At 47.3% G+C, this 26,054-nt stretch overlaps 1 protein-coding gene across 5 annotated transcripts in view; it reads left to right on the forward strand.

Moving 5' to 3' along the window:
• Positions 1–26,054, forward strand: part of LOC143996726 (uncharacterized) — a 492,973-nt gene that overhangs the window by 36,943 nt on the left and 429,976 nt on the right. For 4 of the 5 annotated variants that reach the window (XM_077491975.1, XM_077491976.1, XM_077491970.1 and 1 more), the window contains exon 2: positions 17,756–17,827. The exons of the other annotated variant lie outside the window; for it this stretch is intronic. Coding sequence is in view for 2 of the 4 variants with exons in the window: in XM_077491970.1 (XP_077348096.1) it covers positions 17,756–17,827 (72 nt within the window). In the remaining 2 variants the exon portion in view is untranslated. The remainder of the gene's footprint in view (positions 1–17,755; positions 17,828–26,054) is intronic. 5 annotated transcript variants of the gene reach the window in all.

Consider the following 26,054-nt stretch of genomic DNA (forward strand, 5'->3'; position numbering starts at 1 on the left):
CGGGAGGCATGCGATGCGGGAACCCGCCGCGGATTCGTGGCGTTCCCGCATCGCTCCAGTGTGAACCCAGCCTAATAAGCGATCATTTTTCTGATCGCCGTATTAGTGTCACAGGTGACGCTAGTTAGGCAGGTAGGTATTTAGGTTCGCCGCAGCTTTTTATAGCGCCAGGGGCCCCCATATACTACCGCATAAAGCCCCCTGATTGCCCCCTAGTTAACCCTTTCACCTGTGATCACCATATAACTGTTACAGGTGACGCTGGTTGGTTAGTTATTTTTTTATAGTTTCAGGGCACCCGCCATTTATTACCTAATAAAGGTTTAACCCCCTGATCACCCGGCGGGTGTCATTTGTGACTAATAACTGTTAGGGCAGTTAGGGTTAGCCCCCTTTAGTTCTAAGGTACCCCCCTAACCCCCCCAATAAAGGTTTAACCCCGTGATCACCCCCCGTCGCCAGTGTCACTAAGGCTGGGTTCACATTGCAGCGGTTTATGAGAACGGATGTGATTCGCACCGCACTGCAGTGCAAATCACATCCGATCTCTGTGCGATTCGAGTTCAGCCATTCGCCGCACCCGCCGCACCCGCCGCAAATTCGCACGGGACCCTTTTTTTGGCCCGCAGCAGAATCGGATCGCATGGGTGTTCACACCATGCGATCCGAGTTTGCAGATCGCACTGCGATATGCGAACTGATCTGGGGGTGTCAGTAACATTTCACTGACACTCCCAGCAGTTCGCATAGGGCAGTGTGAACTGCCGCCGGGAGGCATGCGATGCGGGAACCCGCCGCGCATTCGTGGCGTTCCCGCATCGCTCCAGTGTGAACCCAGCCTAATAAGCGATCGTTTTTCTGATCGCTGTATTAGTGTCACAGGTGACGCTAGTTAGGCAGGTAGGTATTTAGGTTCGCCGCAGCTTTTTATAGCGCCAGGGACCCCCATATACTACCGCATAAAGCCCCCTGATTGCCCCCTAGTTAACCCTTTCACCAGTGATCACCATATAACTGTTACAGGTGACGCTGGTTGGTTAGTTATTTTTTTATAGTTTCAGGGCACCCGCCATTTATTACCTAGTCTCACTAGTGTACCCCTAAATTTAGGGGTGTCTACTTTCCAAAATGGGGTCATTTGGGGGGGGTTTGTGCCATCTTGGCATTTTATGGCCTTCAAAACTGTAACGCCCTTAGAAAGCCTGAAGGCGGTGCTTGGTTTTCGGGGCCCCGTACGCGGCTAGGCTCCCAAAAAGTCCCACATATGTGGTATCCCCGTACTCAGGAGAAGCAGCAGAATTTATTTTGGGGTGTCATTTCACATATGCCCATGGCATGCATGAGCAATATATCATTTAGTGACAACTTTGTGAAAAAAAAAAAAAAAAAAAAAAAAAGTTTGTAATTTTCCCGCAACTTGTGGCAAAATATAAAATATTCCATGAACTCAACATGCCTCTCAGCAAATAGCTTGGGGTGTCTATTTTCTAAAATGGGGTCATTTGTGGGGGTTTTGTGCCATCTTGGCATTTTATGGCCTTCAAAACTGTAATAGGTAGTGAGAAGTGAACTCAAAAATGTACGCCCTTAGAAAGCCTGAAGGCGGTGCTTGGTTTTCGGGGCCCCGTACGCGGCTAGGCTCCCAAAAAGTCCCACATATGTGGTATCCCCGTACTCAGGAGAAGCAGCAGAATTTATTTTGGGGTGTCATTTCACATACGCCCATAGCATGTGTGAGCAATATATCATTTAGTGACAACTTTGTGTAAAAAAAAAAAAATATTTTTTTTTTTGTCATTATTCAATCGCTTGAGGCAAAAAAATAAAATATTCAATGGGCTCAACATGCCTCTTATCAATTTCCTTAGGGGGTCTACTTTCCAAAATGGGGTCATTTGGGGGGGTTTTGTACTGCCCTGCCATTTTAGCACCTCAAGAAATGAGATAGGCAGTCGTAAACTAAAAGCTGCGTAAATTCCAGAAAACGTACCTTAGTTTGTAGATGTGACAACTTTTGCGCAAACCAATAAATATACAATTATTGACTTTTTTTTTTACCAAAGACATGTGGCTGAATACATTTTGGCCTAAATGTATGACTAAAATTGAGTTTATTGGATTTTTCTAATAACAAAAAGTAGAAAATATCATTTTTTTTCAAAATTTGCGGTCTTTTTACGTTTATATCGCAAAAAATAAAAATCGCAGAGGCAATCAAATACCATCAAAAGAAAGCTCTATTTGTGGGAAGAAAAGGACGCAAATTTTGTTTGGGTACAACATTGCATGACCGCGCAATTACCAGTTAAAGCAGCGCAGTGCCAAAGTGTAAAAAGACCTCTGGTCATTTACCAGCAAAATGGTCCGGTCTGAAAGTGGTTAAAGCGCCCCTGTCCCCATGTGCTCGCATGCAGAAGCGAAAAAAAAAAGGAAAAAAAATCTTGATTTTTGCAAAGAATTGTGGGAAAAAATTACAACTTCAAAAAACTCATCATGCCTCTTACTAAATACATTGGAATGTCTTCTTTCCAAAAAGGGGTCATTTGGGGGGTATTTTTACTTTTCTGGCATGTTAGGGTCTCAAGAATTGAAATAGGCCGTCAGTACTTCAGGTGTGATCAATTTTCAGATATTGGCACCATAGCTTGTGGACTCTATAACTTTCACAAAGACCAAATAATATCCACCAATTTGTACTTATTTTTACCAAAGATGTGTAGTAGTATAAATTTTGGCCAAAATTTATGAAGAAAAAATTACTAATCTGCTAAATTTTATAACCGAAACGAAGAAAAATTCATTTTTTCTCTGAATTTTCTGTCTTTTTTCTTTTATAGCACAAAAAATTTAAAACTGAGAGGTGATTAAATACCACCAAAAGAAAGCTCTATTTGTGTGAAAAAAAGGACAAAAATTTCATATAGGTCCAGTGTTGCATGACTGAGTAATTGTCATTCAAAATGTGAGAGCACCAAAAGCTGAAAATTGGTCTGGTTATTAAGGGTGTTTAAGTGCCCAGTGGTCAAATGGTTAAATAAAATAATTGAACATACTTCTCTAATTGGAGTCTCCCCCGTCTTTTCTCCTCCCTTGACTGGTCCACAACATTATCCTGAGAGCAAGATAAATGACAAGTAGTACGTGCATATTGGGCTATAGGTAGTCCGGAACCAATAAGGGCACATACCCAGAGAGGATCGCCTGTAGGACATAACGCTTGGATCATCCTGGGCTATTTGTTTTATGCTGTTTGCCTTACAGGAGTAAGGTAAGTGGCCATCACACCTGTGGGTGTAATCGCACAGAAGATTTAACCATCGCAGTCACTCTGTCACTCTCACTTTTTACTAGATGCAAAGTCACTGTCACCACTGCCAGGACTTTAATTCGACAGCACATTTTTTTATTTATTTTTTCTCTGAAGACACCTTTCATCTATTTTTGAACTGTCATTGTTAACAAATTTACTAATTTGTTGCTGAATTATTGATGCTTTTTTATAATTTTTTAATTTTGCACTTTATCCATGGATATATTACGGTTTACATATGCAAGTTTGCTCAGTGAATCTCACTTGGTCAATTTATATTTGGATTTTATATGTATATTTTTGTGCACTTTACCTATTGTTGCAATTTATGATGTCTAGTGTTATATGTATATTTAACACTTTTTTTTTATTTGACCGCGATATTTGTTTTGGAGCGCAGCCCCATATGTTTTTTTTTTTTTTTTCTAATAAAATGTATAGTCTCTCTGATCCAGGTTAAGGATCTGTCATAAGTCAACGTGGAAAGCATGTAAATTTATTTTCAGGCATTTAATGGCCACGTAGGAGATCTGAGAGGTGCACACCTGTATGAATCTATGGTCGGATCAAGGGTGAAATGCTTATTGCTCCCCTACAATCGCCACCCCCTCCGCAAAGCCTTCATTTGTTTCAGATTGGAACGCACCATGGAGCGTTTCTCTGAGGGAGTTCCGCCACTTCACATTGAGACACGAGGCTAATGGAATCCTTATCTGTATGCTTATTTACGGCTGGTGGGGGAAGGACTAAAAGGAAGGGGGGATAAGAAGGAACAGGCGAGAAAAGAAAGAACAAGGAGGTAACCAAAAGGCAATCCAAATAACAGAGCGCTAATGTGCCCTAGGCGCTGAAGAGACTTATCTTTAACCACTTGCTTACTGGACACTTAAACCTCCCCCCTCTCCTGCCCAGACCAATTTTCAGCTTTCAGTGCTGATGCACTTTGAATGACAATTGCGCGGTCATACTATACTGTACCCAAATTAAATTTTTATCATTTTTTTCCCACAAATAGAGCTTTCTTTTGGTGGTATTTAATTACAGCTGGGAGTTTTCTTTTTTGCTAAACAAAAAAAGATGCAAAATAAAAAATCATGTTTAATAGTTTGTTATAAAATTTTGCAAACTGGTCATTTTTCTCCTTCATTGAAGTGCGCTGATGAGGCTGCACTGGTGGGCACTGATAGGCTGCACTGATAGGCTGCACTGATGGGCACAGATAAGATGGCACGGATGGGTGGCACTAAGGGGCACTGATGGGCTACCACTGATGGGCACTGGTAGATGACACTGATGGGCACGGATATGTGGCACTGGGGTGCAGCACCGTTGTTGAGGCAGATTGTGGGCACTGATGGGTGGCACTGTGGGCACTGATGGGGGGCACTGACGGGGGGCACTTATTTATTCATGAGGTGGCACTGGCAGGGGGCAGGTGGGCACTGGCAGGGCTGGCCGTGATCAGGACTGATGTCCCGATCACGGCCGCCCGTGATCGGCTTTTTTTTTTTTTTTTCTCCTCGCCCTGTCAGCGCGAGGAGGAAAAATAGCCGATTACCGCCTCCGTTGTATCGCATAATCAGCTGTCATTGGCTGACAGCTGATCACGTGGTAAGGGGTCGGGATCGACCCCTTGCTCGGATCTGTGATCAGGTGAGTCTCATAGACTCGCCGATCACAGGGCGCGCAGGCCGCTCGTACACGGGATGACGCCAATAGACGTAGTCCCGGCAAAGGAGGTCCGCGCTGTAGCCGTCATTTGGTTATAGCGCGAATCTCTAGTTGTTAAGCACCCGAGTATTCCAAAATAGGATGACACTCTGGTGATTCTAAATTGGGGAAGTTCACAGCAGGGAGCAGAGACTTCCCATCCTGACACACAGTAAAATAATGATAGGCCTGGGTGTGCATCCAGGCATACCAAAATGCACACCCCCTTCTCTCTGTTACCAGCACTCATACGGAGATCATGAACACACTACCACAATAGTAGTAATTATAAAAGTACTTATTCAGGAACAAGTACCCATATAAATGCAGGAATAAAAACTTTATTATATGCTCCGGCCTGGGATTTTTGGTCATACCTTCCATGTGCCCCTGGTTGGGTGGAGGAGCCTCAAACCCAGCAAACGGTTATTTGTTGTGTGTGTGTTTGTTTGGGGAAAAAAACAATCGTCTTTCAGGACAGCCACCTGAGACCTTGGCTCCTCCCCTCTTTAGGAAACACCAGTGTCAACTTTACAAATTTTCTCCTCCCCTGCTGCTTCTCAGTTTTTTGTGTTTCCTCCAGAGGGGAGACACCAAGGGAACCCAGAGGTCCTGAAAGGCAGCAGAGGCTGCTAGGACAAGCAGACTGACCTTGTTTTGCTGCCCCCGCATCGCTGAGTGCAGTTGGAGGTCGGGGGGGGCTGCTGGTTCAAGCGCCGAGGGCGGTGCAGGGAGATACACACCGGCCGTCTCAGCCCTTTAGCATCCCTGTGTATTTGAACGGCGGCGCCAGTGGTGGGTAACATCACGTCGGCGAAGGGGGGCGTGTACCTCTGCGATCGCGGCTTCCGGTTTCCGGCCACGAAACATGAATTGCTGCCAGGCAAGGACTGGAGAGGAGCCGTGAATGCTGGGGGCTCCGGTGGTGGAACCAGGAATGTCGGATGCAGAGGCTAAAGACACTGCTCCAGCAGAGACCAGCTCCAGCCACGGAAAGTTAAGGGGAACGTGGGGTGGATCTCCCCCGGCCTAAGAACGCTAGCTACCCGCCCACCCCCCCACTCTTCCCCATCAGGGGTACATGGGCAAAAGGGTGAAAGAAGGGGGGTCGGTAGGGCCCCTCCGGTGTCAGAGGGTGGGTCATGGGGGTCCCTGGTGAGCGTAACCCACATGATCTATATTGTGCACCTGCATTGGTAGGAGGATTGCAGTTTTAATATTGTGGGTTTTTCTTGTCATTTCAGAAATTAGACAAAACCAAGCCCTCCCACAATTCAAAGAGGAGGTGCCCTTCTTGTAAAAATGCTCTTAAAGATTCCTGGGGGAAAGCTTTATGCTAGGAAGGTATTAATAAATTAGTGCAAGAATAATCCACTGAGCAAAGCAATGATCTAGCGGCATCTGTCAAAGAACTATCCAGTACCTTTTGAATCTTTTAAAACCCTTTTTTGAAGGTTTTCAGTTCCCACAACAGCAGACTGCTCCTCCACCAGTGCAACTGTCGCTACCAAAGACGCAAGCACTTCCCTTGACTAGTGCAGGTCCCTCATTCGCCCCTATGGAGGAGGCAGAGGACGAGCCTGATAGTGCAGCGTCTGGCTCCCAGGAATCGGAAGGAGAGGCACTGGAAGGTGATTCCAGGAAAACCTCCCGATACAAACTCACATTAAATGAGGTAGATCAGCTTCTGGGAGCCATTTATACCACACTAGGTATACAAGCAGAAAAGTAACCCTTATCCCTGCATGATCAGATGTATGAGGGCTTAAGGGAGCAGGAAAAGAAGAATTTTCCTGTGCATGAGGTCCTAATAGAGGCAATTAAGAATGAATGGCAGGATCAGTAAAGAAAGCATTTTATTTTTTTTATTTTTTTTTCTAAAGTCTTAGAGGTTTGTTTCCATTTTCGAATGATGAATCGGCAGTATGGAACAAATCCCCAAAATTAGATGCGGCCTTCTCACAGGTTTCCCGACATACGGATTTAGCTTTTGAGGACATGGTGGTCTTATCCGAGCCAATGGATAAGAGAATGGACTCTTTTAACCACTTAACAACCGGCCCATAGCTGAATGACGGCTACAGGGCGGTTGTTTAACTCTGGGAGGCCGTCATATGACGGCCTCCCAGAATTCCGCTCTCACGCGCCCCCTGGGGCGCGCACTCGAGAGCATCCGTGACCGCTGGGTCCATCCATCATGGATCACGTTAAACGACGGAGTGATCACTTGTAAACAAACCGGCGTCATGTTATGAGGCCGGGTCCTCCCTCCCCCTCTCGGTACCGATCGGTACAGCGGAGGGGGAAGAGATCGGTGTCAGCAGCGCTGTGGGCTGCATCTGCAGTGCCCACATCGCTGCTCACTGAAATTTAACCCCTCAATTCCCTGCCAATACTCTGCAATACCCCCCAATACTCTGCCGTACCAGCAAATACTCTGCAATACCCACAAATATTCTGCAATACTACTCTGCAGTACCCGCCAATAGTCTGCAGTACCCGCCAATACTCTGCAATACCCTGCCATAAATTTTCATACTCGGAGATACCCTGCAATACCCAGCCATAGTCAGTGATACCCTGCAATACCCAGCCATAGACATCCCTCCCGCCTCCCTCCGGTGCTTCTACCGACTCTCCAATACGATCAAAGCCAGAATCTTCTTCTTTTTTTTTTTTTTTCAGGCTTCCCAGCTTAGAGGTGAGATGCGGGGTCTTATTAACCCCATATCTCACTGTAAAGAGGACCTATTATGCCATATTCCTATTACAAGGGATGTTTACATTCCTTGTAATGGGAATAAAAGTGATCAAAAGAAATTTTTTTGGGGGAAAAAAATGTCAAACTAAAATAAATAAAGTAAAATGAACAATAAAAAAAAAAGCGCCCTGTCCCCATGTGCTCGCATGCAGAAGTGAACGCATGCGTAAGTCCCGCCCACATATGAAAACGGTGTTCAAACTACACATGTGAGGTATCGCTGCGAACGTTAGAGCGAGAGCAATAATTCTAGCCCTAGACCTCCTCTAACTCAAAATGTATAACCAGTAAAAAAAATTTAAAGCGTCGCCTATGGGGATTTTTAAGTAGCGACGTTTGGCGCCATTCCACGAGCGTGTGCAATTTTGAAGAGTGACATGTTAGGTATCTATTTACTCAGCGGATCTTCATCTTTCACATTATCAGTATACTCAGAATGTCACTGTTACTGTGTGCGCCGTGCTGTGGTAATATTCATAGTATGGGCATTGGGTAGCGTAGCTGACTCAGAATGTCACTGTGACAGTTAGTGTGACTGCTTGCTGCTGTGGTAATAATCGTAATAAGGGACGGTGGTCCACTCCTCGCTTGGCTCAATCACTCATACACAGGCTCACAATACATGAATATACATGTGGTGGAAGGAAGGAGGAAGCTCACTTACGTGTTGGAATTGGAAATCGGATCCGTGGCGTGCAGTGTGCACGCACTGCTGTGCTTTGTTCCTTTCCCGGCCACAGTGTACCGCCCAGACATCACGACTTCCAGTTCCACTCCAGCGGTGTGTGTGAACTGCCCTGCATCTCGCTCTCCAATGACTGACATCAGTTTCGGTTGCTGACGTCAGTGTTACACAGCGCTGCTTATTTGGAACTGGTGGGAATATCAAAATGGCGGGAATATCAAAATCGCGGGTCATCCAGCCTGGAGATCGTGAGGGGGGGTGAATCGAGATTGCGATCTTATTGCGATTAATCGCGCAGCTCTAATGCAACCTGCCAATGCAATCCAGTGCCACCTGCCAGTTGGTGCCGCCTGCCAATGCCAGTCAGTGCCACCTGCCAGTGCTACCCATCAGTGCCACCTGCCAGTTCCCATTAGTGGCACCTCGGTGCTGCCTATTGGTGCCCATCAGTGCCACCTGTGAGTGCTCATCAGTTCCAACCTCAATGCCGCCCCATCAGTGCTCATTAGTGCAGCCTATCAAAGCACATCAGTGAAGGAGAGAAAAAACTTATTTGCAAAATCTTATAACAAAATAAAAGTTGAGATATAGATATATATAATTAAAAAAAAAAAAAAAAAATATTGTCTTTCTCTTGGCATCAGGCATGAGCAATTCTTATTGTCCGATGCCCCAGACATGCAGTTCTGGGCGCTGGGCACTGTGGGCAGAGGATTTAAATAACTGGCTCCTAACTTTTTCAGCTGGCTCCTAGATTCTAAGCAAATTTGTCAAGCCCTGGTTTAACAGGACAGGTTCCACTCAGAACAGGCCTACTATGGTTGACCGAAGTTGCACGTGCTCAGTGTGATATCTGGAGATTGTCTTTGGGAAATAGACGTATGAGTGCTGCCAGCATTGCTGCAGAGGTTGAACGGGTGGGGGTGGGGGGGTGGTTGGGGTCAGCCTGTCAGTGATCAGACCATTTGTTGCACACTGCATCAAATTGGTCTGCATGGCTGTCTTCCCAGAAAGAAAGCCTCTTCTAAGGATGATGTACAAGAAAGCCTGCAAGCAGTTTGCTGAAGACAAGCAGACTATGCACATGGATTACTGGAACCTGATGAGACAAAGATAAACCTATTTGCTTCAGATGGTGTCAAGCGTGTGTGGCGGCAACCAGATGAGGAATACAAAGTCAAGTGTGTCTTGCCTGCAGTCAAGCATGGTGGTGGGAGTGTCATGGTCTGCGGCTGTATGAGTGCTGCCAGCACTGGGAAGCTACAGCTCATTGAGAGAACCATGAATGCCAACATGTACTGTGACATACTGAAGCATGGCATGATCCCCCTCCCTTCAGAGACTGGACCGCAGCGCAGTATTCCAACATAACGACCCCAAACACACCTCCAAGATGCCCACTGCCTTGCTAAAGAAGTTGAGGGTAAAGGTGATGGTCTGGCCAAGCATGTCTCCAGACCTAAACCCTATTGAGCATCTGTGGGGTATCCTCAAATGGAAGGTGGAGGAGCGCAAGGTCTCTAACATCCACCAGCTCCATGATGTCATGGAGGAGTGGGAGAGGACTCAAGTGGCAACCTGTGAAGCACTGGTGAACTCCATGGCCAAGAGGGTTAAGGCAGTGCTGTAAAATAATGGTGGCCACACAAAATATTGACACTTTGTGTCCAATTTGGACATATTCATTTAGGGGTGTACTCATTTTGTTGCCAGTGGTTTAGACACAAATGGCTGTGCATTATTTTGAGGGGACAGCTAATTTACACTGTTATACAACCTGTATACTCACTACTTTAAATTGTAGCAAAGTGTCATTTCTTCAGTGTTGTCACATGAAAAGATATACATTTTTTTTTTTTTTTTACAAAAATGTGAGGGGTATACTCACTCTTGTGAGATACTGTGTGTGTGTGTGTGTGTGTGTGTGTGTGTATAATATATATATATATATATATATATATATATATATATATATATATATATATATATATATATATATATATATATATATATATATATATATATATATATATATATATATATATATATATATATATATATATATATACACCAGTGCTCGACAAAACCCGGTCGCCAGGTCGCATTGGCGACTAGAATCAGCGACCTTGCGCCTGGGGCAGCATAGCTGGGGGTAGCCCGTCTCCGTGGACCCCCCCCCCCGCGCGATCACGTCGGGCCGCGCCGCAGGCGGCCGGTAATTGAGCCCCCGGCTTTGAGGCCTTCTGTGATCCTATGGTTCCTTCTGGAATCTGGCGCCCTCTTGTGGTGGCCGTTGGAATTACAACCAACAATGCTAATTGATTTCCTGCCAGTCTTTCTCCATCCCTTTACTTAGAACCCCTAACAAAACAAAAAAAAAAAAAAATATATTATTATATATCATTTTTTTATTTTTTATTTTTTTTTATTATTTATTCTAACACCCTAGAGAGTAAAATGGTGGTCGTTGCAATACTGTCTGTCACACCGTATTTGCACAGCGGACTTACAAGCGCACTTTTTTTGGGGAAAAAATTTTTATTTAATAAAAAAAAAAAGACAACAGTAAAGTTAGCCTAATTTTTTTTTTTATATTGTGAAAGATAATGTTACGCCGAGTAAATCGATACCCAACATGTCACGCTTCAAAATTGCGCCCGCTCATGGAATGGCGACAAACTTATACCCTTTAAAATCTCCATAGGCGACGTTTAAAAAATTCTATAGGTTGCACGTTTTGAGTTACAGAGGAGGTCTGGGGCTAGAATTATTGCTCTTACTCTACCGATCGCAGCGATACCTCACATGTGTGGTTTGAACACCGCTTTCATATATGCGTTCGCTTCTGCACACAAGCTTGGCGAGACAGGGCGCATTTAAAACATTTTTTTTCTTATTTTAACTTTTATTTTAATTTTTTTCACTGTTCTTTTAAAAAAAAAAAAAATGTGTCACCTTTTATTCCTATTACAAGGAATGTAAAAATCCCTTGTAATAGAAAAAAGCATGACAGGTCCTCTTTTATATATGAGATCTGGGGTCAGAGAGACCTAACATCTCATATTTACACTAAAATGCAATTTAAAAATGTCCCTCTAAGAGCTATGGGCAATGACTTGGAGACAGGCGGGGGGCTGGGGGCTATCTTCCCCTCACTCGTCTCCATGTCAGGCCAGGGACAGGTCCAGATCACAGTCACGGACCTGGCTCCTAACTTTTTTTAGCTGGCTCCTAGATTCCAAGCAAATTTGTCAACCCCTGATATACACACACACGCGCGCACACACACGCACACACACACGTTTGAGACTTTATCACAACCTAGGCACACAGAGAGACCCAAAATCCAAGTAGCACCTTCAGGGTTTTCTAGGGGTATAAATTACGCATCTAATTTCCTGACTACCTCTCCCATTTTTGGAGGGCCTGGAGCACAAGGAAAGAGGAAACACCCACCAAATGACCTTATGTCTGAGAGTAAACACCCCAAGGTATTTTTAAGGGGCATGGGGAGTCTTTTGAAGATGCAAGATTTTGGAAAATGTGCAAAGATATAATTATTTTCTCTTTTGTTCATTGACAGACACAGCTCCTTTAAATTTTGACCGTAGGATTATCAAGCCACCTTCAGGAGAGGACTAGGCAGAACATGTAATATATATGAAAATAACAGAACTGTACAGTTCTGTTTATTTTCACAGTTCTGCCCAGGGGGCGGTCCCTCTGGCTATAACCCCTCAGCCTGCTTCCTGCAGCTCATTTTTTTTTTTTTTTTCTGCCTAGTGAAGAAGGACCTAGGCTCCCCACCGGGACCATTGGTTCTGGGGATTTATTTTCTGGAATTTTTTGCCTTTTGCGCAAGATTTTGATCTTGTGACCTGCTATCAACAGCCGGCTGGGTGACAGGCTAGATGAATATAGATCTTTGTCTCCCCAGCCCGGCCATTGAGCGTGAACAGGCCCTAGCTATGCGCTGGGTTGGCTGACATGCTCCTCAGGCTCCAGGGGCAGCCGGTGAGCTACGTGCTCCGGGGCACACATATGACCGGACTACGGATGTCTTTGTCACAGTGTGCCGTGGCCAGCAGCCACCCCATACTGCTTGGGTGTGGGTCTGTGATGGGATGCCTCCAGCTCGTCCGGACGATAAGTACAGCTCTCCCTGTCTTGGCAGGACAGAGCAGCTAGGCATTCCCTGGGAAGTCGATTAGGGGGTCCCTCTCCTCTCTCCCTGTGCCTGTGCGCCCCCCTCGGCGGGGGATGCTGCGTGGCTGGGATGTGGTGCGGTGTATGTACCTGGGCTGGGGGTCCTCCGGGGGTCTCTGAACCTTAGCTGGGGGCTGCGCTAACTGTCCTTGTCCATGTGCTGTTATCTGTCTCTGCTGGGGACTGTGGGCTCTGCATGTGCTACCAACATAGTGGTGGCCGCCGCCATTTTCTGTTAGTCTCTGTGAGCAGCATGGCCGTCAGCCATTTTCTCGAAGTCCGGCGGCCATTTTCCTAGTGTTTTTTTTTTTTTTTTTTTTTTTTTTTATATACAAGAACAGCCGGCTGCCATTTTCCTGTAGCCTCATCGTGTTTTTTGTAACCAGTGCTGGCTCCTGTTCCTCAGAACAGCGCGGTTTTTACTCCTGGACACTTGTGACTGACACAGGACACAGCGATAATCTACACAGCTGTGCAACACTCGGTCAGGTTGGTGAGTCCTGCGGTGGGGCCCCTCAGTCTGTTGGCAGCTAGGAGGGTGGGGTTGAGCACCTTGTCCTAAGTCCCTAAGGGTTGCAGACAGGGTAGGTCGGCATGGCGTCAGAAGCTGGCATTTCTTCCCTAGATCTCCCTGCAATTGCAACCGTCTCTCCTGCAAATAGTGCAGTGCCTTTGGATGCTTTGTCGGTGGTCCTGGAAATGTTCATTGTCAGGGTGGAGGTGGCGTGCAGGCGCAAGGGGGGTAAAAAAACGTCCTCTGCCCCCTCCCATCCTCCTGGAGAGCTCTGATTCAGACTCGGCCCCGCTGTGACTGGTGGCTCCTGTTCTGATGTGTCAGAGGATGCTAACCAGGACCGTTTGGACAATGCGTGTGATTCCGGGTCATCCCAGGAAAAAGCTCTAGTTTGAGCAATTAACACAGCTGTGTGGGATACCCTGAAAATACAGGATGCAGCAGGATCCTCTGCTGAGGTGTCGGCCCATTTTGGGGCCCGTAAACCGGCCCGTACACCTAAGGTGTTTCTGTATCTGACTTATTTTTAGAAGTTCATATGCAATGAATGGGGAAGTCTGCAGGGGACCTTTTCAGTTCCAAAAAGGATGGCTGGGAGTTACCCCTTTTGAAGAGAGCCTCCTTAAAAAATGGTCAGCTCTCCCGATCGTTGAGCCCCCCCCCCCCCCCCCCCAGTATCCAGGTTAAATAAAGTAACCATGATTCTGGTAGAAGGGGCTCCTGCATTTAAGGACCCTACCGACAGGAGAGCCGGATCAGTGCATGTTTACGGTAGTGGGGTCAACTATAGCACTGTGAGCTGGAGAAGCAACAGTCTCCTCCAGCCTGTGTAGAACTAGCAGACCAGGTGGTGCACAACCTCAAGTATGTCTGTGATGCGGCCCTGGATGCTCTCCAGAGCATCGGTATCAGCAGTGGTGCTATGGCACCTGATCTGGCTGAAATGCTGGTCTGCAGACCAGGCATCTAAAAAAGCTGACGGATTTGCCCTTCCTTGGTGACCGGCTATTTGGAGCTTCCCTGGATGACATTATTAAAAATGTCACAGGTGGGAAGAGAATGTTGCTCCCACAGTCCAAGAAGGGTAAAGAGCTACAAAGCCGGCAAGGGCCCTGCTTTCCCTCTCAAAAGGGGCTTTTTCGTACACCCGGGATGTTGGGTAAGTGCTCCCAGTCCAACAGGGCGACTGTGGAGGGACAAAAGCATCCCTGGTCTCGCAAGCCTGAGAGCAAAAGTAAAAAGTACTACCGCATGAACGTTTGCCTTCAGGAGTTTGCTGTCCGACCAATGGGTCTGCAAACTGATTTCATCGGGCTATAAGATGGAGTTCCTCTCTCGGCTCGCCAGGGGGCCCTGTTTGGGGCAATAAGAGACCTGCTCAGTCGCGGGGTGATAGTACCTGTTCTACCTGTTCTATCGTGGGGTGATGGTACCTGTTCCAAAGCTGGAAAGGTTTCAGGGATTCTACTCCAATCTGTTTGAAGTACCCAAAAAGAAGGGGTACGTCCAATTCTGGACCTAAAAGCCCTCAACTGCTTTGTGAAAGTACAAAGGTTCAGAATGGAATCGGTTCGTTCTATAGTCGCTGCACTACATCAGGGGGACTCCCTGGCTTCTCTGGATATCCAGGACGCATACTTGCATATACCCATATGCCTCAGGCATCAGAGGTTTCTGCCATTTGCAGTAGGGGAAGAGCACTATTAGTTTGTGGCTCTCTCCTTTGGTCTGCCATCAGCACCCTGAGTCTTTACCAAAGTATTGGCTCCAATTTTGGCGTTGCGAGAACATGGGATCGCAATTGTGGGTTACCTAGAGGACCTCCTTCTGAGGGCAGCTTCTGCCTCAGAATTAAGGGAGGATGTGGCGATCACCATGGAAACGCTACAGGAGTTTGGGTGGGTGCTGGACCTCAAGTGGTATTGGTGCTGACTCGACTCCTGGAGTACCTAAGCTTACTGCTGCACTCCGTGGAAGCGAGAGTGTTTCTCCCTTCAGACAAACTGCAGACTCTCCAAGTCCGCGGTGAAGTTGTTGAGTTGTAGGTGGTTCTCGTTGCATTTCTGCATGTGAGTTCTGGGCCTCATGGTAGCCTCCTTCGATTTCACACCAGAGTCTTGCAGAGGGACATAGTGTCCAAATGGGACAAATCTCCGTTAGCCGTGGATCGGCAACGGACGCCAGCCTTACCGGCTGGGGTGGGGTGCTGGGGGTACAGGCGACCCAGGGCCTCTGGTCTTGGGAGGAATCCCAGTTACCGATCAATGTGCTTGAGCTTCGAGCGATCAGTCTCGCCAGGATCCAGTCAGACAACGCCACGGCGGTAGCATATGTCGAACATCAAGGAGGAACAAGGAGCTTGGCTGCAGCACGATGGGTCGCTCACATCCTCCAGTGGACAGAGCGACATGTACCGGCCTGTCAGCCATATACATCCCGGGAGTAGAAAACTGGCAGGTGGAATACTTAAGTCGCCATATGCTGGACCCAGGAGAATGGTCATTGCATCTGGAGATGTTCAGGCTGTGGATCTCCTGGCCTCGTGGCTCAATCGACAGGTGCGGAGGTTCGTGTCAATGACAAGATCCTTGGGCGGACGCGTCAGATGTGTTGGTGGCTCCATGGGAGCAGTACCTGCTGATTTGCGCCTTCCCTCGCTCAAACTGTTACCATGTCTGCTTCACAGAGTGGAGGCCGAGGGGATTCCAGTGATACTGCTCGCCCCAGATTGGCCCCGGCGTCCCTGGTACGCCGACCTAGTATACCTGGTGGTAGATGCTCCTTGGCTGTTGTCGATGTGAGAAGACCTTCTGTCACAAGGTCCGATACTGCATCCTGTTTTACCGTTGCTGGTTTTAACGGCATGGCTGTTTAAAGCCAGGTGCTAAGGAACCGAGGTCTGTCGGACTCTGTTATCTCCACTATGCTGAGGGCATGAAAATCTTCTTGGAAGATATACCATCATACATGGAAGGCTTTTTTCTTCATGTGTGAGGAGATGGGGCGGCGTCCACGCACCTATTCCATTACCAGGATCCTGCTGTTCCTACAGCGAGGAGTGGACCAGAAACTGGCTTTAAGGGACAGATATCAGCCTTGGCTGTCTTTTTCCAATGACCTCTGGCGTCTCACTCATCGGTAAGCACCTTTTTGTGCAAGGGATTTGGCATGTAGTGCCTCCGGTGCGACCACCCCTACCTCCATGGGATCTGACCCTGGTGCTATCGGCGCTTCAGGAACCGCCGTTTGAAAACATCGGGGAAATTCCCTTATTGACTTTTTCTCAGAAGGTAGTCTTTCTAGTGGCTATTACATCTGCCAGGAGGGTTTCTGAGTTGGTGGCCTTGTCTTGCAAGTCACCATATCTGGTTTTCCACAAGGATAAGGTGGTGTTGCGTCCGCAATCTTCTTTTCTTCCAAAGGTGGTTTCGGCTTTTCATCTCAATGAGGACATTGTGCTACCATCCCTGTGTCATAAGCCGGCATATCCTAAGGAGGTGGCCCCCCATTCCCTGGACCTGGTCCGAGCCCTAAGGGTATATCTGTCTACCAGGGCCGGTAGGCAGACTCTGTTTGTTTTGGTGGCTGGTCCAAAAAAAGGGCTGGTGGTCTCGTCAACCATCATTTCACGGTGGATCAGACAGATTGTGATCCAGGCTTACGCCTTGAAGGGGCAGGTGCCCCCCTTTCTCTTCACTGCCCATTCCACCAGGGCAATTGGGACCCTCCTGGGCTTTCCGACATCAAGCGTCTGTCTCCCAGGTGTGTAAGGCAGCGACTTGGTCGTCTGTTCACACTTTCACAAAGTTCTACAAAGTTGATGTAAGCGCATCTTCAGGTGCTTGTTTTGGCCGTAAAGTTTTACAGGCGGCCTTGTAATCGTTGCCATTTACACTCTCTCTTTGTGTTAGAGAAAGTTGTATTTTGGTTGTAAAAGCATTCTGATGCATGCGTTGGCCGCAAGTTCTGATGCGGTAGTTTCAGATGGCAACTCCTCCGTTGAGGAACGCCTGGCTGTGGGTGACGTTATGTTTGATGTTTCCACCCCTCGTTCTGACACTGCTTGGAGACGTCCCTACAGTCAAGATTTAAAGGAGCTGTGTCTGTCAATGAACGAAAAAGAAAATGGGTTTTTGTACTCACCATAAAAATCCTTTTCTCTGACGTTCATTGACGGACACAGCATCCACTCATCCCAATATTTTACGTTGTACTGCTTGTTGACGTACTGAGCGGCAGGAAGCAGACTGAGGGGTTAGAGCCAGAGGGACCACCCTCTGGGCAGAACTGTACAGTTCTGTTTTCACATGTATTACATGTTCTGCCCTAGTCCTCTCCTGAAGGTGGCGTGATAACCCTACAGTCAAGATTTAAAGGAGCTGTGTCCGTCAAACTTCAGAGAAAAGGATTTTACGCTGAGTACAAAAATCCTATTTTTTAACTTGTAAACCACAAGTGTAAAAAAAAGAGGCTTGGTCCTTAAGTGGTTAATCTGAGTTCTTTTTTAAATACAAACATTACCAAAGCACAAATGTAGATTCATTTTTTTTTTCTTTTTTTTTCCCCCAGGACAAATTCTTGAACATGAGCCACACAGCTAGAGAAGACCTTGATCCACCTTCAACATACTTTATTTGCAAGGTATTCATAAATTCTTAAAACTTCTTTGTGTGTGTGTGTTTTTTTTTTTTTTTTTCATTTTACACACAAGATAAAATTTACCAGTTCACTGTTTGTTTTTAACTGAAAATTCTCATGTCTATTTAGGGAAACCACCAAGTAATTATGTGCTCAAAAGGGCAATGCTGCACACTGTTCCGGATATAGGAAAAAACTAAATATAAACAAAGTGTGTGCAAAACCTCTTACCATAAAGCTTACAATTAAATCACCACTAAGGGGCCAATGTAGGATCATGTGAAAATAAAACACAGCAGTTCCAAAACCACCTTGATTATAGGTATATGAATTCCCTTTCAGATAACCATGATCTTTAGATAACAAGAGATCAATAGTGCAGGATACATAAAAAGTGAATCACACCAGGGTATGGTCACAAACTCCACACCCTCTGGGTTCTCCACATTTGTAAGGTTACACTTGTAGTCAGTCTTCACTTGTGACATACGGTAACCCTAACAACCCAGAGCTGTGGTGTGCCTCGGTTTAGCTGGTTGTTATGCCTAAAAGAGGACAAAAGGCACAAAGGTAGGTAAAGTATTAAAGCTTTAATGAAAACGGATAACAATTCAGCAAATAAACAAACACCCTGCTAACTTCCGTATGAGGTTCCGGAATGTACCTGCTATAGCAGGAGGACCTCCAGCGCCCCATGTACTTAATGATGTAAGACGGGACACCTTGTTTAGATGCTGTACTCTCTGCCCCGATCCTGAATTAATGTCCAGAGAAACGCTTTGGATCTAAACGTAACTTGGCAAGTAAAATCCTAACATGAGAGGCAAACTTTTTCGAAGTAATAGGATGCGTGAGAAAGGGGAGCATCGGGCTATTTAAAGGAGTCACTACAAACAGACTGCAAAGAGTCAAGCACTTCAACCAGGCACCAATTGCTGTTTCGTCAGTAGTAATTTACCACAAACCCCGACCAATCTGTCTATTCTTGTTAGGAAGCTGTAACTCGTAATGCTCAGAGAACTGGTAAGTCTTCCTCTGAGCAGAACGGGAGCATGACTGCTAGCATAAGATACTTTCCTGGGTCGGAGGAACCCAAAGAAACGGAGAAAGCTGCCTTGAGCATTAGGCTGGGACCTGCACCAAAAGGGGAAGGCTACAGTATGTCTGACATATCACGGAAGATCTGACCGGTGATAGGTTGCCGAGATAACGGAGATCTCCCCTGGGTCCTCTGTATACCCCTTAGCATGACTTTCAGAGGGTGAACCGCAAAAATGGATGGCCTTTCAGGCGTATGCAGGGACCTAAAATGCTGAACACCCGACAAATACAGCTTGATGGTACTAGCAGATAAACTCAATTTCTGTTACGTTCACTGACTGACACAGCTCCTTTACTTAGACCATCGGGTTGTTACGCCACCTTCAGGAGAGGACTAGGCAGAACATGTTAACATGTACAAAAAAAAATGAAATTTCTAGTTCCGCCCAAGGGGCGTTCCCTTCAGTAACAACCTCTTCTTCCTGCCAGTGAGGGAGAAGGACCTAGGAACCCTGCGGCCCAAGATTTAGATCCTATGATCTGCTATCAACAGCTGGCTGGATACCCTTATCCTTGTAGTCTCTCCAGCCTGGCCAGCAAGCGTGTGCAGACCAGAGCTCCGTGCTGGGTCTGCTACGGCATGCCCCCCAGGCTCCAGGGGCAGCCGGTGAGCGTAATGCTCCGGGGCACACGTATGAGCGGGCTACTGATGTCAGTGTACTGGGCCAGCAGCCACCCATACTGATCAGAAAGTGGGTCTGTGAGGGAATGTCCCCCAGCTTGTCAGGACTGGTAAGTACAGCTCTCCCTGCCTCGGTGGGGCTGAGCAGCTGGGCATTCCCTGGAAGATCGATTCGGGGTCCCTCACCTCCCTCTCTTCTCTCCATGTCCCCATCTTCCCTCCCCCAGTGGGGGATGCTGCATGGGCTGCTGAGCAGTGTGTGCGTGTGCCACATTGACAAGGGCCCCTGGGGGGGCTCTCACCTTGGGTGGGGGCAGCGCTGAGGGGCTGTGCCCTGGATCTCTGTAATGTCTCTCTCCTGGGTATCTGGAGGTCTGTGTCTGCTGATCGCTGCAGCGCTGTTTGCCACCATTTCCTCTGCCTGTTTTTTCACTGTCATGTATACAGTGCTCAGTGGCCATTTTTGGTGTGACCAGGGAGAAGCATGGCCAGACTCCGTTTTTCTGTAGTCTCGTGGCCATTTTCCCTGTGATTTATGTCCTTTTGTACTGGACGCTCGGCGGCCATTTTGTTGATGCCTAAACATGTTGTTCATGCTCAGCGCTATTCTCTGAGACTCAGCACAGCACGGTTTTCTCTCTCACAGGCATCTGGGAGCTGACACAGAACGCAAGCACACCTAGCTGGATGGTGCAGAAATCGGTCGGGGTGGTGAGTCCTGCGGTGGGGGCCCCTCAGCCTGCAGCAGTTAGGAGGGTGGAACCGTCGTTGTCCTAAGTCCCCAACAGGTGGCAGACAGGGTAGGGTCAGCATGGCTTCAGAAACTGGTGTTACTTCCCCCGAAATCCAGGCAATTGTAACCGGTTCGTCTGCAGACAGTGCAGTGCCCCTGGGTGCTTTGTTGGCGGTCCTTAACACGTTCTTTGCCAAGATGGAGGCAGTGCGTGGGCGCTAAGGTAGTTAAAAAGCGGCCCCTGTCCCCCAGTCCTCCGGGGAGAGCTCTGACACAGACTCGGTCTCCGCTGAGGCTGGTGACCCCTGCTCTGTTTCAGATGACGCTGACCAGGACCGATGGGACAGTGAGGATGAGTCCCCGTCCGGGTCCACGCGCGACAAAGTGCTTGTTGGAGCACTTATCACAGCTGTGCGTGATACCCTGAAAATTCAGGATACAGCAGATCCCTCTGCTGATGTAGTGGTCCCTTTTGGGTCCCATTAGCCAGCCCGTACACCTAAGGTGTTTCCTTATTTCGATAAGTTCATATACAAGGAATGGGGTCGACCGCAACGGACCTTTTCGGTCCCCATATACATGGCGATGCGTTACCCCTTTGAGGAGAGCCTTCTCAACAAATGGTCGGCTCCTTCGGTTGTGGACCCCCCAGTATCCAGATTAAACAAAGTAACCACGAGCCCGGTAGAGGGGACTCCTGCCTTTAAGGACCCCACTCACAGGAAGGTCAAGGCAGTGGCTCGTTCCTTGTTTACGGTTGTGGGGTCAGCAATGCGACCAGTACTGGCATCCGCACTTGTGTCACAGACACTTACTGCATGGGCAACTTTTGTACCGTGAATTGGGGAAGCAACAGGCTTCTCCTGTCTGCATGGACCTAGCAGACCAGTTAGTGCAAGGCCTTAAGTATGTTTGTGACGCGGCCCTGGATACCCTCCCTCTGTTATCCAGGGCTTCAGTGTCAGCAGTGGCGCTGAGGCGCCTGATTTGGCTAAAATGCTGGTCAGCTGACCAGGCATACAAAAAAGCCCTGACGGATTTACCCTTCCTTGGTGAGCGGGTCTATGGAGCCTTATTGGATGATATTATTAATAATGCCACAGGTGGTAAGAGTACCTTACTCCCACAGGCCAGGAAGACTAAGGAGCCACGCCGCAAGGGCCCTCATTTTCCGTTCACAAACGGCTTTTTCGTCCGCCCGGGACTTTGGCTAAACGTCCCCAACCCGACAGAATGACCTCTGAAGGACAAAAACATCCCTGGAATCGCAAGCCTAACAAGCCTGCAAGAAAAAGTGCTACTGCATGAAGGTTTGCAACACGGGTGGGGGGGTCACCTTCGGGAGTTGGCAGCCAGGTGGGCCTCTCAGTTGTCTGTCCAATGGGTATGTCTGACCAATGGGCATGACCAATGCAATCTGATTTCCTCTGGCTGCAAGATAAAGTTTCTCTTGGCCACCAGATTCTTCTCCTCCAGTATACCCTTACCCCCGGCTCGCCGGGAGGCCCTAATGGGGGTGGTAAGGGACCTGCTGAGTCGCGGGGTGATAGTACCTGTTCCGGAGCCGGAAAGATTCTAGGGGTTCTACTCCAATCTGTAGTCCCCAAAAAGGAAGGGGTATGTCTAATCTTGGACCTTAAAGCCCTTAATTGCTTTGTAAAAGTCTTTACCAAGATATTAGCGTTGCTGCGACAATGTGGGATCGTGATTGTAAGTGACTGTATGTTACCTAGACGATTTCTTCCTAAGAGCATCTTCCGCCTCAGAATTAGAGGAGAGTGTGGCGATCACCATGCAGACCCTGCAGGAATTTGGGTGGCTGTTGAACCTAAAAAAGTCTGATCGTACCGACTCAGCGCTTGGAGTAACTAGGCTTACTGCTGGACTCCATGGAAGAGAGCGTGTTTCTCCCTTCAGACAAGCTGAGACTCTCTCAGAGCCGCGGTAAAACCGTTGATGAACCGCAGGTGGTCATCACTACGCTTCTGCATGCGAGTCCTGGGACTCGTGGTGGCCTCCTCCGATGCAGTACCGTATGTCCAGTTTCACACCAGAGTCTTGCAGAAGGAAATATTGACAAAATGGGACAAATCTCCGTTATCCCTGGGTCAGCAGATTCGGGTGAGCCAGTTAGTCAGGGACTCCCTGCTCTGGTGGCTGAGATCCCTGACACTTTCCTACCTCTACATTGGACAGTGATCACAACGGACGTCAGCCTAACCGGCTGGGGTGGCGTAGTGGGAGTACAGTTAACCCAGGGCCTCTGGTCGGCAGAGGAATCCAAGTTGCTGATCAATGTGCTCGAGCTACAAGCGATCAGGCTAGGTCTCTCCACATGGTCAATAAGACGTCAATGGCGTCCGATCAGGATCCAGTCAGACAACGTCACGGCAGTGGTATATGTCAACCATCAAGGAGGAACAAGAAGCTCGGGCACCGCACGGGAGGGCGCTCACATCCTTCAGTGGGCAGAGCGACATGTAACGGCCCTATCGGTCGATTTACATCCTGGGAGTGGAGAACTGGCAGGCGGACTACCTAAGTCACCAGATGCTGGACCCAGGAGAATGGGCGCTGGCTTTGCATACCTTGTGGTACACCAGACGTGGATCTTCTGGCCTCCCGTCTCAATTGTAAGGTGCCGAGATTCGTGTCCAGGACAAGAGATCCTTGGGCAGACGCGCTGGTGGCTCCGTGGGGTCAGTACCAACTGATCTATGCCTTTCCTCCGCTAAAGCTGCTACCACGCCTGCTTCGCAGAGTGGAGACCAAAGGGATTCCAGTAATCCTGATTGGCCTCAGCGTCCCTGGTACGCAGACCTAATGCACCTGGTGGCGGACGCCCCCTGGTGACTGCTATTACGAGAGGACTTTCTGTGTTAAGGTCCAATTCTCCATCCAGCCTTACCATCGCTGTTTTTTTAAAGGTATGGCTATTGAGAGCCAGGTGCTAAGGAATCGGGGCCTATCGGACTCTGTGATTCCAACTATGCTGAGAGCACGAAAATCTTCTTGGAAGATATATCATCGTACCTGGAAGGCCTACATCTCCATGTGTGAGGAGAAAGGATGGCGTTCACACTCCTATTCATATAGAATAGGATCCTGCTGTTTTTACAGCTAGGAGTAGAGAGGAAATTGGCTTTAAGTACCATTAAAGGACAAATATCCGCTTTGGCTGTCTTTTTTTCAGCGACCCCTGGCGTCCCACTCCTTAGTGAGCATGTTTGTTCAGAGGGTCAAACATGTAGTTCCTCCCAGTGCGTCCACCACTACCCCTGTGGGATCTGAACCTGGTGTTATCGGCGCTTCAGAAACCGCCATTTGAGTATATCAGAGATTCCTCTGTTGAATCTTTCACAGAAAGTGGTCTTCCTAGTGGTCATTACATCGGCCAGGAGGGTTTCGGAACTAGCGGCCTTGTCTTGCAAGTCGCCCTATCTGGTTATCCACAAGGATAAAGTGGTGTTGTGTCCACAACCTTCTTTTCTGCTGGAAGTGGTTTTTGCGTTCCACATCAATGAAGACATTGTGTTTCCATCTCTGTGTCCTAAACCGACACATCCTAAGGAGGTGTCCCTCCATTTCCTGGATGTGGTCCGGGCTCTGAGGGTGTATTTGTCTGCTATGGCTCCCTTTCAGAAGTCAGACTCCTTGTTTCGGTGGCTGGTCCGAAAAAAAGCATGGCGGCCTCGTTGGCCACCATTTCCCAGTAGATCAGACAGATCATTAGTACAGGCCTACGCCTTGACGAGGCAGGTGCCCCCCTTTCTGGACACTGCCCATTCCACCAGGGCAATTGGAACCTCTTGGGCCTTCTGTAGCTCAAGTGTGTAAAGCGGCAACTTGGTCGTCTGTTCATAACATTACAAAATTCTACAAGGTAGGTGTCAGTGCATCGGCGGCTGCCTGCTTTGGCCACAAAGTTTTGCAGGCGGTGTAATGTTGCAATTGCACTTCATTTTTTATTTATTTTTTTGACAAACAGTTACCTTTTAAGTAAATACACTGTTGCATTGTTACCGCGTGTTCCGAGACTGTTAGATAAGGTGGTGACTCCCAGATTAAGGAGCACTCTGTTTTTGTGGGTAAAAGTTTTGTTTCCCCCACATTCTGTTTTTGCTGTTTCCTACATGCCTTGTGGGTGAAGATTTTATGCTGTTTCCCACCCCTCGTTTTGGCACTGCTTGGGGACATCCCGATGGTCTAAGTAAAGGAGCTGTGCCAGTCAGCGAACGTAATAGAAAATAGGATTTTTTGTACTCACCATAAAATCCTTTTCTCTGTAGTTCACTGACTGATGCAGCACCCTCCCCTCCTATATTATTATTATTATTATTATTATTATTATTATTATTATTATTTTTTTTTTTTTTTACATTATACTGCTTGTTGACGTACTGAGGCTGCAGTATGCAGGCTGGGGGGTTGTTGCTGAAGGGACCGCCCCTTGGTGTAACAACCCGATGGTCTAAGTCGGTTCTCAACTGGGGTTTCACAGGAGGTCCCCAGGGGTTCCGTGGCGATCTGACTGTCAGTTGCAGGCAGCTGATAGGAGAGGAGGATGGGCCAAGGGGGAACAGCACGCCACTGGAGAAGATATGAAGTGTCCCCCCCACAATGTGCCCAACAGTCTGTCCCCTACCCCATGTAATGTCCCGTGTCATGTGCCCCCGTCATGTGCGCTGCCCCATGTCATGTGCCCCCCGTCATGTGCACTGCCCCATGTCATTTGCCCCATCATGTGCCCCACTCCCTGATGAAGTCACGTGATCAATGACGATACGCGTAGGATTGGCTTAGGAGGATACCGGAAGCGACGTCTGGGGTACGAACGAGGAGTTCGTTCGTTTTTTAGCTGTAACTTTCGCTTATAATTGTGCTACTAAATAGGGGATTGCCTGGGGTGTTTGCACCAGCTGAGAACATACATTCTAACCATTGGAACGTATTGCTGTTTAACTGACAGCAGTGAGGTAAGGTACCCACTGCACTCAGTGTGTGAGCACCTGTCTTGAGGATCTGGGAGATCACCGGTGGAATTATCCCCTGCTTTTATCCACGGAACTAGTCTATTATATAGCACAGTGTGGACCCACTTACTGCATGGCTTGATATGGATTGCCTTTTTTTCTATAAATAGAGACACTTTAAGAATTCAGTTTTTTGGATTGTGCTTTTTTTATTCTTATTGTTGTTTTTATTTATTTATTTTTTAATATTTGTTTCACTGGATGCACTTTATGGATTGAGACACATTTTGGATCTTATACTTTTTGTATTTTCATTATCACTATTTTGTGATTTCACTACCTATTTTCACTTGCACTTTATTAGGAATATTTGTACTACCTGGATTTGAATATTTATACTGGTCACTTTATAATGGTTTTATAATGTATAAATGGCATTAATATACTTTAAATAGGTTGCACAATTTGAAATAATTGATTTGTAATAATCGCATAAGTGTATTTTAGATCCTGTATGCGATTATTTATTCACTATTTGTTTATCACTATTTAGGTATTTATTGAATTAATTTAGTTTTTTTGTGTGGAGCGTAACACCACTTTTTTATCACGGTCATGTGCCCCACCCCATGTCCTGTCATGTGCCCCGCCCCATGTCCTGTCGTGCCCCGCCCCAAGTAATGTCATCTGAATGGATCTGCTCTGCAGGAAAAAAAGAGCACAAGTTTCACATTAAATAGGTACATTTTAAAATGCATTCTTTTATTTAATGCTATTTCTACAAATAATTTTTGTTATCAA

This window comes from Lithobates pipiens, unplaced genomic scaffold (assembly GCF_037356315.1).
Source record: "Lithobates pipiens isolate NorthernLeopardFrog02 unplaced genomic scaffold, aLitPip1_a1.2 Scaffold_19, whole genome shotgun sequence".
NCBI lineage: Eukaryota > Metazoa > Chordata > Amphibia > Anura > Ranidae > Lithobates > Lithobates pipiens.